Source organism: Apteryx mantelli, chromosome 27, assembly GCF_036417845.1.
Source record: "Apteryx mantelli isolate bAptMan1 chromosome 27, bAptMan1.hap1, whole genome shotgun sequence".
NCBI classification, from domain to species: Eukaryota; Metazoa; Chordata; class Aves; order Apterygiformes; family Apterygidae; genus Apteryx; species Apteryx mantelli.
In genome coordinates this window covers 3,449,322-3,464,008 of record NC_090004.1, presented here as the reverse complement: position 1 = coordinate 3,464,008, position 14,687 = coordinate 3,449,322, and the positions used below count along the sequence as shown (strand labels likewise).

General features: G+C 58.6%; 1 protein-coding gene across 1 annotated transcript in view; it reads left to right on the top strand.

Annotated features, from left to right (window-relative positions):
- The window catches only part of PTPRU (protein tyrosine phosphatase receptor type U), an 84,847-nt gene that overhangs the window by 36,440 nt on the left and 33,720 nt on the right, over positions 1–14,687 (top strand). The window contains exons 8-12 of the mRNA XM_067311704.1: positions 2,623–2,931; positions 8,653–8,762; positions 10,174–10,375; positions 12,578–12,680; positions 13,522–13,795. Of these exons, the coding sequence (XP_067167805.1) occupies positions 2,623–2,931; positions 8,653–8,762; positions 10,174–10,375; positions 12,578–12,680; positions 13,522–13,795 (998 nt within the window). The remainder of the gene's footprint in view (positions 1–2,622; positions 2,932–8,652; positions 8,763–10,173; positions 10,376–12,577; positions 12,681–13,521; positions 13,796–14,687) is intronic.

The following is a 14,687-nucleotide window of genomic DNA, read 5'->3' as shown; positions in this document are numbered from 1 at the left end:
TGTAAGCACAGGCGGCTCGGCACTGGCCCTAATTGCATGGATATATTCAGCGATATTAATGCCTGCAGACATCCTTGTTAGCTGATCTCTTGCTGAACCGCTCTGCGAATCTGCTTGTGCTGGCCTGGGGGTGCCAGGCTGTCTGTTTCCCATTGATCATTTAAATACATCGGAATGAGAAGGAGACGGGAAGCTCAGAGCCTGGCTCGGTACCAGCACCGCGTGCGGCACTTCCCCTGGGACGCTGGTGGAGGCTGTGCAGGCGCAGGGGATACGCGGGCAGGGAGGTGCTGCGTGCCCAAGAAGATCCCCTTTGCAGCCCAACACGAAGGACGCCTGTGGGCATCGGGGCTGAGATTTGTCACCCGCTGCTGCTCTGTGGTCGAACGTGCCATCTTGCCACTGCGCTGCTTTTCAGGCACCTCTGGGTGCGTATCACAGACAGCAGTTTTGCACCGAGGAGTGAGTCGGTCAGAGAGAAAGGCATGCAAACACAGCAGAAATACAGTCGCTTCCTAAAATGAGCTGTGCTATGGTGGCAGCAAAGGTGCCTCCAGGATCTCGTTGCCTTCGTGCACAGTTAGGTGGAAACGCTGATCGGGGTCAACCCCTTGTGATTTGAAGACGGGCAGCCGATGAGCGATATCCTCCTTTCGCAGTGATGGGATGCATCTCATCTAGCTTGAAACCGCTCCATCTGCGCTGGACATCCAGGATTTTATCCTGTGGTCCCCAGGGCGAGGAAGACGGTGTCTTGTTGGCCGAAGAGTGGCAGCTCTCAGTGGCAGCCGGCATTTGCTGGCTGGGGCCGGGGTGCTGCCGATGAGTCACAGCCCTTGTGGGTGATCGTGGTGAAAATCTTCTCCTATTAACGACAATGCCGGGAGCTGACTCACTGTGTTCCACCCAGGAAGGTTTCCAAATGCTCGTCTGCGTGTCTGGCTCCAACATGCCATATAGACAACCCTCGTCTCTTCCTTGCCGTGTTTTCCCTTCTCCAGGTCTCATTAAAACCCGGGGCCGGCGGGCGCTGGGCAAGGAGCAAATGCTAGGGCTGGGATGCATGGGGCTGCGTGGAGGTGCTGAGGACCTGGAGACCTTGACCGTGCCCGACCTAGTCTGTGGCAGGACTTGGCTCTCGTGCTCGTCCCTGGTGAGCAGTGACTTCTGGTGCTGGCCGGGGATGGGAGCAGCGTCCCTTGGCCAGCTGAAGCCCAGCGCCTGCAGTTATGCTCGGAAACATCCCTTGCAACCCTGACCTGTGCAAACTCCTCCGCGGTGCGAATCCGATGGGAATCTGGCAGCCATCTGGGGACTCCTCGAGGATCTGCTCTAAGGATGGGGCAGGCAAGGGGTCTCCCGTCTGTCCGCAGCCCCTTCGTTTTAAAATTTCTGCCTTTCTCCTGAGTCAGCTGTGCGGGATGGTGAAGGGGGGTCAGATACCCCATGGAGGGCCACGTCTGGTGGCTATTGATGTGGATGCTCAGTTCACACGTACGGGCCCTTTTTGTGGGGTGCAGTGCATCCTTGAAGCAAAGGGGCTGCCTTGAAATACCCATTAGGAGTGATATTTGGGGGAGGTGATTTGGCCAGGGACCCTTTTGGCCCCACAGGGTTGTCGGGGTCCTGGTGAGTGTGTCACCAAGCTACAGCAGAGCGTCACTTGGGCTCTGGACTGCTGAGTCCCGTTGTGGGGCTTGTCCGGCGAGGGCAGCCTTGGCCTCCTGGGCATCCTTCCCACTGCCGTTGGATAGCTAAAGGACTTTACTGCTGCTCATACAAACCACCTCTGTGTGCGCTGTTGGCAAAGGAGCTCGGCTGCTCATTAAATCAGACTTCTATTGATGCCAATTATGCTAACTAATTAAACTTCTTCCCAACGACTGCACTCTGTCTCTGTCCTTTTGAGAGCCTGGCGTGAGCTCGATGAAAAGGTGAGCGCTCCCATCACGCAGGCCTATTATGTTAGTGGTTGGAGCCTGCCCGCAGAGCCCCGTCGGGGTGCTGTGCATCGCTGAGCACTCCCGGGCCCCGCCGCCAGCTGCGCGCCGGGAAGACAGAGCGCTCCTGAAACGGCCACGGTCGCCTTACGGGTTGGGTGCAGCGTATGGTTTGCAAGCAGGTTGAGCCCTCGTGGTGGTTCGTGGAGCGGGGCTGGTGTCCAGTTTCAGGTTGGTGGGGGGAAGTGAGCCTACGGGGGCTGCTGGGTCTGGCAATTTTAGCTGCCGTGAGAGCCGGTGATGTGCGTAGCCTTGTTTTGCAGGGTGACAAGTCATCTCGCGCCTGGGACTAGTCCCGGTTCTAGGTCAGGGTTGCTCTCTGGACATGCCTATCTCGCTCCCGCCCTATAAAGGAGCGTTAGCTGACAACACGTGCAATTTAGGTGGGATGAATGTGGCCTCAGTTTAAACAAGGATTGAGCTCTGGGCTCTGTGGCATCAGCTGACATGAGATGTTGTTCCCTCTTGAGCAGCTGTGCTGTTCCTCATCTCAGCTTTGGGTGGGAATGAGATGGGGACACCAAACTGGGATCCCTGGTGGTCCTTCCTAGCTTTGTCATCCATCCTGTTGGGTATTTTTTGATGTATTGCTCATCTCTCCCCATCTCTCTTTCCTTGGCAGAGCCCATGAGGGCCCCTAAAGGCCTCGCTTTCTCCGAGATCCAGTCCAGGCAGCTGACGCTGCAGTGGGAACCACTGGGTTACAACCTGACCCGGTGTCACACCTACACGGTCTCGCTGTGCTACCGCTACTTTGTGGGCACCAGCCACAACCAGACCTTCCGGGAGTGCATGAAGATGGAGCGCAACGTGAACCGCTACACCATCAAAAACCTGCTGCCCTACAAAAACATCCACGTCAAGCTCATCCTCTCCAACCCTGAGGGCCGCAAGGAGGGCAAAGAGATGATATTCCAGACGGACGAGGATGGTGAGTCCATGCAGCTTGTTCTGTGCACGAGCCGTCCTGGGAGGCAGTGGGATAGCTCCCGCGCCAGCCTCAAAATGTTACTGCGTAGGCTGGAGTAGGCGCTGCGAGGGCAAGCGGGGTGTTTACCTTGCCACATTTGCCGTGATGCAAGTCAGCAACTTTCATCCCGGTGAGTGATGGGAAGATCTCCGGTGGCGACTGGTGCTAACAGGGGTGGGGAAAGGCTGTTGCAAACCCAGGGGGTTGCAAGGGGGGGCACGAGTGAAGGCAGCAATGCCAGCAGCAGGGGAGGAGAAGAACCGGGGATAGCTTGGGAGGACGAGGGAATAGACTATGCTACGGTGCCTGTGCCTACAGCTGTGCTGGAAGTGATGGACAGGTATTGGGGACTGTGTGGGGACAAACAGCTAGAAAGCATCCATGATGCAAGGACAACGTATGGAAAGAGGAGTGAGAGAAGGGACAGAGGAAGAGGAGACCTAAGGAGCCTGAGGGCAGTCCTCGAAACACCTCGGAGGTGCCCCCTCCACCCCATCGCTTCATGGGAAGAGCTTGATGGGGCAACGCTGCTGGCGTAGGAGGAACGTCCTACGTAACCTCAGAAACGCTGCCCTTGTCCTTACAGCAGAGCTTTTTAGCTATGCCCTGTCTGATGAAGGGCGCAGGAGCTGGCCGCGCGGGGTCTGGGGCTGTGACTTCCCTGGCCTGAGTTGTGCCGAGCGGTGGTTTTGGCCCGTATTTGCGAGGGAGCCTCCCTGCCTGCTGCTGGGTGGTGAGGTCAGGCTGGGTTGCCCTGCCGCATCCCCTCGTCGCGGTGCTCCCCTGCTGCCGACACAGCGTGTCCCAGCACGGGAAGGTCCTCGTTCATCTGGTACTGCAGAATCAAAGCCTAAAATAATGATTAAAACAATTAATGGCTTGCATTTAGGTAACATCTTTCAACTGCGGAGCTCGGTCTCTGATTAATTAAGCTTTGTGCTGTTCCTCTAAGCGTGTTGTTAGCCAGAGGTCAACATGCCTCCGATAGCGGCTTAGTTCAGCTTCCCTGACATTTTTGCCCCAGTTAAGTGTGCGCTCGGGCGGGTTGGGGTTGTACAAATGAGCTCTCTGGATGAGCGTGCGTGTTGAGGAGCGGCCTGCCCAGGTTGTTCACTAGCAATATTGCTCCTAGACTGAGCAATACGGTTTCTCTTCTCTCCTTCCCGGCTGTGCTGAAGGACAGGCGCGACCCCAGAGTTTCCATCCTTGGAGACATTCAAAAGCCGTCTGGACATGGTCCTGGGCAACGTGCTCTAGGTGACCCTGCTTGAGCAGGGGGGTTGGACTAGATGATCTCCAGAGGTCCCGTCCAACCTCAACCATCCTGTGATTCTGTGATTCCTGCTGCTGGGTCCCAGCACCCATCACAGCTGGGACCTCCAGAAGGGGGGCAACTCTCTTGATGGAGGCCACCAGAGCAGGCGGTGTTGGCCACGGGCTGCTGTGCATTTCCCTTTTCCCGCGTGCCGCGCCGGGTGGGGATTCACTAAGTGCTCCAGCCTCCGGCTGGTGACTTTGAGCTCCGAAGATCCGGATGACGTGCCGTGAGATACAAGACCGCCTGGCATCCTAATGGGGTGAAACTGGTTCGATATTTCAGGTGCCAGCCGGGAGAGACGTGCCGCGTCCCCGGAGAGCCTGGGCGAGATAACTTCCGCTAATGACTTGTTAGGCGTCTAATATCCCAACTCCCTCTTTGCCACCCAATTAGCGTCTCCCCCTCGCGCCGCAACGACTCGGCTGCCTTCAAGGACCGATCGACCGGGTCCGCTGGCAGCACGGCTCCGGCTCCGGCTGGGCTTGATCCTGCCTGCCAATGGGCCGGGCAGTTAGTGGGGGACTTGCTTCGCGTGCGGTGGGATGTCGGTGCATCCCGGGAGACGAAACGGCCAAGGTGACTTTGTTTTCTGTGGCAACGCGAGGTTTTTCTTGGCGGGGTTTTCCGTGGGGGGAAAAAACGCGGGTTCAGTGCAACTTGTATTGGAGCAAATGCAGCGCCATTCCTGGCACTTTGTGGCACCCATCTCCCCAAAAATTTTGGGGGAAAACCCAGAAAACTCTGTATTTTGACCTGTGCAAAACTGAATGTTTTTGATGCAAAAGAAGAATAATCCCTGGCAGGCAGCGGCTGCGTCGCCGCTCGCCTTTTCCACGTCGGAAATGCAAACCCGGAGAAGTGGAGCGAGCCCGGCAGGCCGCGGCGGAGCGGGAAACTCCACCTGGGGGCTTTCGGGTGCTGCTTTCATCCCTTAAAGCTAAAGCCAGTGGGTTTGCTCTGCGCGTGCCCGTGGCACGGTGCTTTCCGTGTCCCCGAGCCTGCCCGACCGCGGCGCACCCAGCTCCGCGCTCCCGGCGGTTTATTTTTCAGCTCTAATTGCCCCAGCTGGTCTTACTGCGCTGTTTGTGCTCCAGCTGCCTTCTCGTTCTATGCTCGTACAGTAGCTGCAGATGTTTTTTTTTGCTATACTGTAATCACTCCAGCTGTTTTCCCCACTATATGTTGATTAACTCGGGCTTTTTGCTTCCCGGCTTGGATTGAACTCGATACAGCGCACGCTTTCCGTCTCTGGAGGAATCAATAAATCTCTCTGTGCGTGGATATATCATAAACGTTGCGTGTGGCTCTGGCTCAAGTTGCCTGTATGTTCAATTCATCTAAATTAGCTAATGATTGCGCGCGACGCTCCCTTCGTCTTGCTGTAACAACTCGCCCGGCGCGTTCATTACTGCATCTAAATTTTGGTGGAATTATAATATCTGTTAATACCTTTTTAATCAGTGCCATTGCAGGAGTGTATCTCACGTGGCGATGCCTCCGGCTTCTCCTTGGCTTTCTCTGGGGGTTAAAAGATGCCCGAATTTTGGATGTGACTGTGGTTGCGCACCCCGGGAACGCGTTGGCCCCAGCGGGGCTGGGGAGCATCTCAAAGCCTCCACGTCACTCAGGGACGGTCCCTTCACTCCCGAAGGAAGGGACGTGATTTTTTACTCGAGGTTTTGGCTCCATCTGGGAGCTTCGAGGGATGGTGGCAGCCTCTTTCCCCGAAATGCTGCTAATTAGCAGGCCGAATAACCATAAAAAAAAGTGCATCGGATCCGGAGGGGGCTGCGGCGTAATGAACACCAGGGCCCGCAGCGCGTCAGAAAACGGCAATTTTAAGCAACGCAAAGTGGTGGGAATTGGTTTAATTGCCTCTCTCGCTACCTGCCCGGCCCTCGGCGGCCGAGACCTGCGTAACCCTCTGATTAAAGCTCCCGCAACGTCGTGACGAGCAGCCGCCCGTGCAATTAGGGAAGGTGAGGAAGCTCCGTTAAGAGCGGGGCCCTCGATTGCCTTTCGTTTGGCTTTTTTTGACACGAGCTGCGTTTGCATCGGCCGGTCGTGCAGCGCGGGGCGTTTCTTGGGGAGTCGTCGGAGAAGAAATCCGTGTCCAGACCCAGGCAGGGCTCAGTGGTTGCATTCCCCTCCGTTCTCGGCTAAAACCCCCCGTCCTCAGTGCTTTAATGGGCAAATTTAAGGGGTGGATTTGCTTTCCGAGCGCCCCCCAGGAGCTGCATTTCTTGTGCACGCGGACGTGCTGCAGGCAGGGGCGTCCAAGCTCTCCCTTGCAGGCAGAGTGCCTGCAATACAAGTTAAATATACATATAGATGTGTGTAAATATATGCACACGCATATGCGTATATCTATATTTGCATGGCAGAGGGGCTCACCGCAGGCGCGCCGCCGGCACGCGCCCGTCCCCGGGGCGGGTGTGAGTCACAGCACGTGGAGCGTTTCCCAAATGCTAAATTACTTGGTGGCGCCCATCGTTGCGGGCTTAAAAACGGGCAAAATGGTCACGGTCGGGAGTCTCTTCTCCAGCCTGGTTGGAGGGCAAGAGGCGCAGCAGAAGCACGACTCCCCGCTCTGTTTTGGCAGGGTGGCGTCCTCGTAAATAGTCGGCAGAGGGGTAAAACTCCTTTTTCCCCCTTTTCCTCCCACCGTTTGTCCCGCGGACGCTTTCTCGGCGCTCCAAAGCGCCGCTCCTGCTCCCTCCCGGGAAATCACCGCAGCTCACTCGTGCTGCGCAGGGGTTTCTATGAATATCAGCGGCGGTAACAGCACGTGGGGCTACGTCAGTGCTCGAGCCGCTGGGCACAACCGAGAGCTTTTTAGCTCCGGAGATGAGTTCAAGCTCAGGACGCAGGTCACCCAGGAAGAACGTGGGCTGGGTGTGTGGGAACAGGGAAGGAAAAGAGGTTTTGGGGGAGATGCCGGCTGCCGTGCTCCGGCCCGTTTGCAGCCCGCGTGCCGGTGTCCCAGGCACGCTCGAGAAAGACGCAGTGAGAAATATATATATATATATACGTGTGTACCCACGCTGCTGCCCTAAAGGTTTCTGTAATTCTCCATGAATTTAATAAGTGTCTCGTGTACACGTGTAGGACATGGTGTCTCCGATTAAATTAGCTTGTAAATCAAGTGGAAATTGTGTATTTGCACGGTGGGAAGAGCGCGGAAGGCGATCGCTCTCCCTTGGCCGTAATATGAGATCTGAACGAAAGCTGCACGAAACCCCCCGTATCGGCAGCGTCCCTCCTGCTCGCCTGCGCCTCTCCCCACCGGGGTGACGTGGCTCAAACCCCTCTGGCCCCAAACCACAGAGCTTAGAGCTCTGCCAAGTATCAACCAGCTCACAGTGTCCTAAAGGGAGCCTGCGTTGCGCGTACCGCCCCAAGGGCTCTTTCCAAGCAGGCAGTTTCGGGAGGGCCAGCTAATGGCTGTTAATACTGTCCTTAATCCCTGCTGTTGCTTCATCCTCTTGCTCCTGCTATGTAGTATCTTGGTTTTTATTTTTATTTATTTATTTATTTTTGAAGTGGGTTAATTGCTCCCTCTGCTTCAGCCGAGAGGGGGCATTTCTGCGGCGCTACGGCCCGCGGCAGACGCTGTGGCTCGTGAGCGGTGATCTTTGCAGAGCGCTCGCCTCTTCTCTCCTCCTTGACGGCCCCCTTGGGTTGGAGGGAGCGGCGTGGAGGGGAACGGAAAAGGAAATCCGTGGGGAGGCAGCGACTATCGATCCCAGCGTCTTCCAACGCCGTTATTGTTTGCGGTTATTATTGCCGCGGCTGTTTAATTAGAGGGGACGGCTGGGGCCGGTCGAAGCTGCCGGATCGTTGGCGGATTAGGTTTTACGCGAGGTTTTTGTTGCTTGTGTCGGTGCCCGGCTCTGTCTCCCAGCCTGGATGGATTAAGGGACGTGTCGCTTTGGGTGGTCCCCGTGTACCCCGAGCGCCCGGTGGTCCCCGCGTCCGCCCCGGCGCTGAGCAAGCAGAGCTGTCGCTCCAGCTCGGCTGATGCCCCTGGTCCTGCTTCCAGCGCCTGCGCGGCCCGGTGGCCCCGCCGGTCCTCGGGGACTGTGACCGCAGCGCTCAGCCCTGCCACCCCATCCCCGCAACCTGCTCCTCTGGCATAAATTCCCCTTTGGCCGAGTTGACGTGAGCCTTCGCCGACCTTCCTCCTCTCCCCGTCTCCTGGCGTTTCGGTCTCAGCTGCGTGATGATGGCTGGTATTCGAGCCACGTGGGTCTACGTATGTTCTTCTGGCTTGTTTTTAACACGTGCAAGAGCAGCAAGAGCTTTCGATGGAGCTCGGAGGCTTCTCGTCCCTCTGCTAACTGCTCTCATTCTCTCTTTCCAAGTCCCTGGAGGCATCGCTTCGGAGTCTCTCACGTTCACCCCCCTGGAGGACATGATATTTCTGAAATGGGAGGAACCGGTGGAGCCCAATGGCCTCATCACGCAGTACGAGGTATGTCCCGAGTCCGGCCCGGCGTGGTGCTGGCGACCGCAGGATGGAGCCACCAGTAATGCACGCACAAGGTTCCCTGCCTGGGTCGGACTGTGTTGCTGCGGATCTCGGCTCCTTGGCCGGGATAAGCTGCCCCGCTATCCTACGGAGAGCTTTGTGTGTGCTGCATACGAGAATACCTGGGATCAATGTTGGTATATGAAAGTGGTGGTTATTGGTGGTGGCTCTTGCATGTCCAGAAGGGTTTTAAGCTGTCCCTCCAGCCAGCCCACTGCTTGGCTTTGGTTGAGGCATTTAGGACAGGCTCTAAGAGGAGCTCAGGCAGGGATATCTGGCTTTTTTGGATGTGGTAGGTGAGGTGGGTCCCACCTCTCCATCCAGAACGTCAGAAGCAGCAAGTCATCAGGTGCCCCAGTTTTGGCCTTCAGCATTAGATCCTAGACCTGGTTTCTGAACGCCCAATCACCTCCTCCTGGCAGGAGCTTTGCTGGAGCTGAGCACGTCCGAGATGAGACCGGAGTCCCTCCGGGAAGCTGGGCGTGCAGAAAGGACCCCAAACCATGCCCAAAAACGTGCCCGTGCACCTCTTGCCGCATGTTTCCCCTTCCCTTGGAGCGCGCAGAGCACGGCGCGTTGGTCCTCCGGCCACCGCTGTCCCCAGCACTGGCCTCCCCGGGTGATGAACACCCCGTGCCGGTCCGGCACCGCGGAGGCGGCTGGTGGCCGGCCCTTATCAGCGGGGCGTTGAGGAGGGACCTGCTGTGCGTGTCTCCGCAGAGCGCCGGGCCCGGGCGTGCAGGCGCGCGCGGCGGGGAGCACGTCTCTCCGAGAGCAGCCAGGCAAGACTCGCCCTTATCTCCGCGCGCTTTTTCCTGCTCGTGCTCTGGCCTCTTCAGCATCAACAAAATTATTAGAGCACAGAAAGAGACAAATGAAAAGCTGATTCCTATCTCCGCTCCCGGCGCTGCTGCCCGCATGGCATCTTTGGGGAACGGTGATGGCGGCTCAGCTTTCATTCAAGAACCGCTGCTTTCAATCGCCGAGATTAAGGGCAACTGTAGTGTTATTGCTACCCCCGAGCCCTTCGTTTGGAGCGCGGATCCAGCCTGCTTTTTATCCGCTTTGCAGCGGGGTCTGTCTCTCCTTGTGAGTCCTTCTTTCAGTGTCACTGTAATTATCCGGCAATGGCTTTTCAGACGAGCCTCTGCTTTTGATTTATCCTAAAAGGCACAACACGGGCATGTACCCCCGGCCTTTGCGACTGCTCCAGTGACTGCTCCGCTCCTATGAATTCATCCCTTTCCCTGCCCGTTACGTTAATTCCTTTTCTGCATCTCGTCTGTGGTCTTGGACCTCGTCTCTCTCCTCCGCTCGTGCGGCCGCCGCGTGACGCTCTCCCCTGTCCTTCTAGATTAGCTACCAGAGCATCGAGTCCTCCGACCCGGCTGTCAACGTGCCTGGCCCGCGGCGCACCGTCTCCAAGCTGCGCAACGAGACCTACCACGTCTTCTCCAACCTGCACCCCGGCACCACCTACCTCTTCTCGGTGCGGGCCCGCACGGGCAAGGGCTTTGGCCAGACAGCGCTCACCGAGATCACCACCAACATATCCGGTAGGTCCAAAGGGCTCCGTTTTCTCCTGGGAGGGGAAGAGAAGCAGGGGAGGAGGCTGCTTTTTTTTCTTGTTTCCTGCTGCTCTGAGGAACAGCCCTACAATGCCAGCTTGGCATCAGCCCTTCCCCGAAACGGATGCTCCGTGCCCTGGAGACCCCCTCCGCGGAGGCAGGACTCGAACGGCCGCAGTCTGCGCTGCGTTTCCGGCTCTGCCGGGGAGCCTGGGTGCGCGGCAGCCTCCGAGCTGCCCTGTTTGCATCGCGGCGAGCCTGGGCACGAGCTGGTGCAACGCGTTTCCTAGCTCGCTGGAGCGGCCTGGGTACGATCCATTAGCGGGTGGGCTGAGGAAGGCGAGACTGAACGCTGCCGGCCTTGCAGCTTCCCTGAAATGGCCTTGGAGAAATGGGATTATTTGCACGAGTGAGAAATGGCGTCTGACGTGGGACAGATGAGATACAGTCCTTTCCAGCTCAGATTTGGTGCACGGTGCGAGGTGGTCCCTGCTCTCCCCTGGAGCACCGAGGAGCTTTCTCGGTCTGGGGGCACATGGGGACGGGTAAGATGGAGAGGTTGGTACCCTGCTGTCGACCCTGCGGGCTGAGGAGGTGCTGGAGGATGAAACGTGCAGCAGTGCTGTGCTGTTCTCCTCTGCCTGCCTCCATCACCCGGCAGCTCCGCTCCCTTGGCCGAGCCTGCGGGTCAGACCCTGCTCTGAGTCCTCCTAGCATGAACCCTCGGCTTCTAGGAGAAAAGTCCCTTAAGTCTCTGTGAGCTTTATGCATTTGGAAAGTGAAGCTAGACTGGAAGAAGACATCCCCGTCCCAGGAAAGGCTGTGCCACCTGGCCTTGGCCAGGGACCTCCCCTGCGTTTTAAATTCACCCCTTTCTTTAATCTCAAGGGAGCTGAGCAGGGAGTCCGGCCAGCTCGGGGACACCTGGTGAGATGGGAGTCAGAGCTGGATCTGCTGAGGGTAAAGGGAAGCCCAAGACCTTTGTGCCAAGTGGAAAATACAGTTGCAGTGTCCACGGTCCCAGAAGAAAAACCGCAGCATCGCTATGGGATGGGAAGGGCTCAACTGGCACAGACTCCCCCGGCCGCTTGCACCACATGTCCAAAATGCCCTTCGGAAGCGCAGATCTGCCTGCTGCTCCCTCTCCGTCACCCTGGTGTTGCGACAGCTCCTACACCTTCAGTAAAAGGCCTGATTTGCAGCGGTGCTCGCGGTGCGCTGCAGACCAGGAGGTTCCTCCGGCACCGTGCCGCTCGGGTCGGCGTCCCCGCTTGGCATTTCCAGCCCTCCTGCGCTGTGCTCTCGGGGTTGGCATGCAGCCATCGACGGGCTGGATTTTAGCGGGCACCTTCTGAGCAGATTCCCGGGGCCGGAGCTGCTCCAGCTTTGTCGCTGGAGCCGAAGGATGAACCTGTCGGAAGATGAACCTCCGTCTTCAGAATGGTCCCGGCACATGACAGTGGTCTCGCTGGGGGCATTACAGCAGTGCAACAGCCTGAGACTTAAATGTGCAAATGAGGGATTAATTGGGCTTCGTTAACAAGCCGCACTACTTACGGCTGTTTGCTGATGTCCGTGGTGTAGCTATTAACAGCACCAAATGGGCTGAGATGTTTCCTCATGGGGGCACAGAAATTGCCGAGCGGCGCCAGCCGGGCCCCAGCGACCCCTAATTAATCGGGGGCTGCAGGCGCGGGCGGGAGGGCAGGGCCCTGCACCGCGGTGGGGGACGTTCCTGGTGTCACTCGGAGGATGCTTTGGGCCCCTGTGCTTCTCGAGGCCGGAGCGTTTGGGTCCTGCCTAGGACAGATCTCGTGCTCCTCCTTGCCCGTCTGCCGCCCTCCGTTCGAAAGCGCAGTCCACCGTGTATTGGAGGTCCGAGTCCTTTCCTAAGTGACCCTCCAGCTGGATGCAGAACAGCCACGGGACACAACACGCCGAGGGCATGCGAGAGGATTGCAGGGGGGCTCCAGCAAGGAGGATTCGGGCCGGGGGGGCTCGATCGTTGGGTCCAGCACCAGTAAAAGCACTGGAATCCATCCCCGGTGCAAGACGAGGGTCCAAATGGCGGGACCCGGCGTGCCTGCGGGCCGCCTTGGTGTGGCCATGGCCGAGAGCGCTTGTGCCTCAGTTTCCCATCCCCGGGGCCCTGTGCTCACTCCTGCCCGCTGTCTTCTGCTCCCTCCGCAGCTCCCACCTTCGACTACGGGGACATGCCGTCGCCGCTGAGCGAGTCGGAGAGCACCATCACGGTGCTGCTGAGGCCGGCGCAGGGCAGGGGGGCTCCCATCAGGTAGGCACCGAGGACGGGCTCGCCGGGAAGACCCTTGGTGGCCGGGAGGGCAAATAGCTCCCCCCTCTCCGTGTATGAGCTCTTGGTGGCCTTGGGCCGTGTGTCCCTCTCTGGGAGAACCTGCTCTGGGCTCCGAGTCCTCCACAACGTCCGTTGTTGCTGACGTGCTCACGGACTGGAGGCGAGGGGACGCGGGAAGCAATAACCTCTTCCGGAGACGGCTCCTCTAAATACAGCCCAGCAAATCCCTTCCTGCAGAAGGAGGATTTGGAGCCGTGGGGGCTGGATTGAAAGGAGAACCTCCGCTGGGGTTTTCCTCGGGCTGCTTTAGCAAGGGCTGCGAGCGTGTCTGCACCAAGGACCCAAAGCTGGTCCCTGCCAGGGTGCAGGGTGGATGTTACGGCCCGGTCCAGCCCAGCTAGGAGATCTCCCTGCGATGGCCTGACCCATCTCCCACATCCCTCTCCTGGCACCGAGGGGAAACCAGCCCTGGCAGACCCGACGTCACCTCTGGGCACCTCCCTGAGAGCCCAGTGGTGGATTTGGACAGTTCCCTGGGGTGGGATGGGGATGTTAGAGCATGATGTGGCTGGGAGAAGGTGAGGACCCCCAGGCAGGCCAGATACCTCCAGGAACTGCAGCAGGAGGTTTTATTTCTGCCTCCTTTGCTTGCCTGTGCCCCCATCAGCAAAGGGACGTTGCATCTAGCCACCTCGTCCTGTCCCGGTGCAGGGGTGCTGGGGCTGGATATGGGGAGAGGAGGAATGGACCGGCTCGAGCATGGAGGAAGGGCAGGACAGTCCCTTTTGGTAAAGCTAATGCGCATCTCCGCCCTGCCCAGCACCTACCAGGTCATCGTGGAAGAAGACAGGCCCAAGAAGATCAAGCGGGAGCTGGGCGGGCAGGAGTGCTTCCCGGTGCCGCTGACGTTCGATGACGCCGTGTCCCGGGGCTCCGTGCACTACTTTGGGGCCGAGCTGCCTGCCAGCAGCCTCACCGAAGCCAAACCCTTCACCGTGGGGGACAACCAGACCTACAGCGGCTACTGGAACCCGCCGCTGGAGCCCAAGAAGGCCTATCTCATCTACTTCCAGGCCATGAGCAACCTGAAAGGGGTGAGTTGCTGGGCAGCTCGCTCCGACCCCGGTCCGTCTCTCGGGGTGTCGGGAAGTGGGAGTGATGAGACCAGATGAGGCTTTTGAAGGGTATCTAGCTCTGCCCATGTACCCGGTGATGAGAGTTTGCAGGGCCCAAGTCTAGGTGTTGCCCTTCGCAGCTGCTTTGAGAAGTTTTTCTGCCCAGGGAAACGCTGAATATCCAGGCTGGTTTCCGACAGGCAGCCTGCAACCCTGCGAGAGTTTTGCCGTCAGCTGTGGCGGGGCCGGCATCAGTCCCCAAGCCGATCTGTGCGTCTCCTCCGGCAGGACACAGCGGAGGGCTGCGCAGGTGGCAAATATCCAGCCCCGATGTTGGGACCCCCCCAGCACCCCTGGGCTGCGTCCACTGCAGGCAAAACCTCGTGCCTGGGAGCCAGCGTCCCCACCTTCCCTTTAGCGTGTGGTGGGATGCCGGGGAAATGTGAGCAAACAGGATTTGCTCTAGATGGTCCTGTTGGCTGCTCGCCCTGGGACCCCTCCTCTGGCCAGCACCCTGCTGGCCCCATGGCAGCGTCCTGCCCGGGAGGGAGCTGTCGTTCAGGGTCACCCGTACGACGCTTCGGAAAAGAAGCCGGGTATTTCCCTTCCTCCCTGCTCGGCTGCAGCAGCTCCAGGGCACCGAAGGATGGAGCCGCGCGGTGTTTGCGGTGGCTCTCACCTCCTGGTGTGGCTTTCACGGCTCTTGTGAGCTCCCATCTCAAGTGTGCCTTGGTCGCGGAGAGCCTGGGACGGGTGCTGCTCCGCCGGTGATGGAGAAGGAGGACCAGGTAGCATTGCACGGTGGCTGCAGGTGGCCGTGTCCACCTCCTCGGCTCCTGGCCAGCCTCCCCGAAGACGCAACGATGTCCCC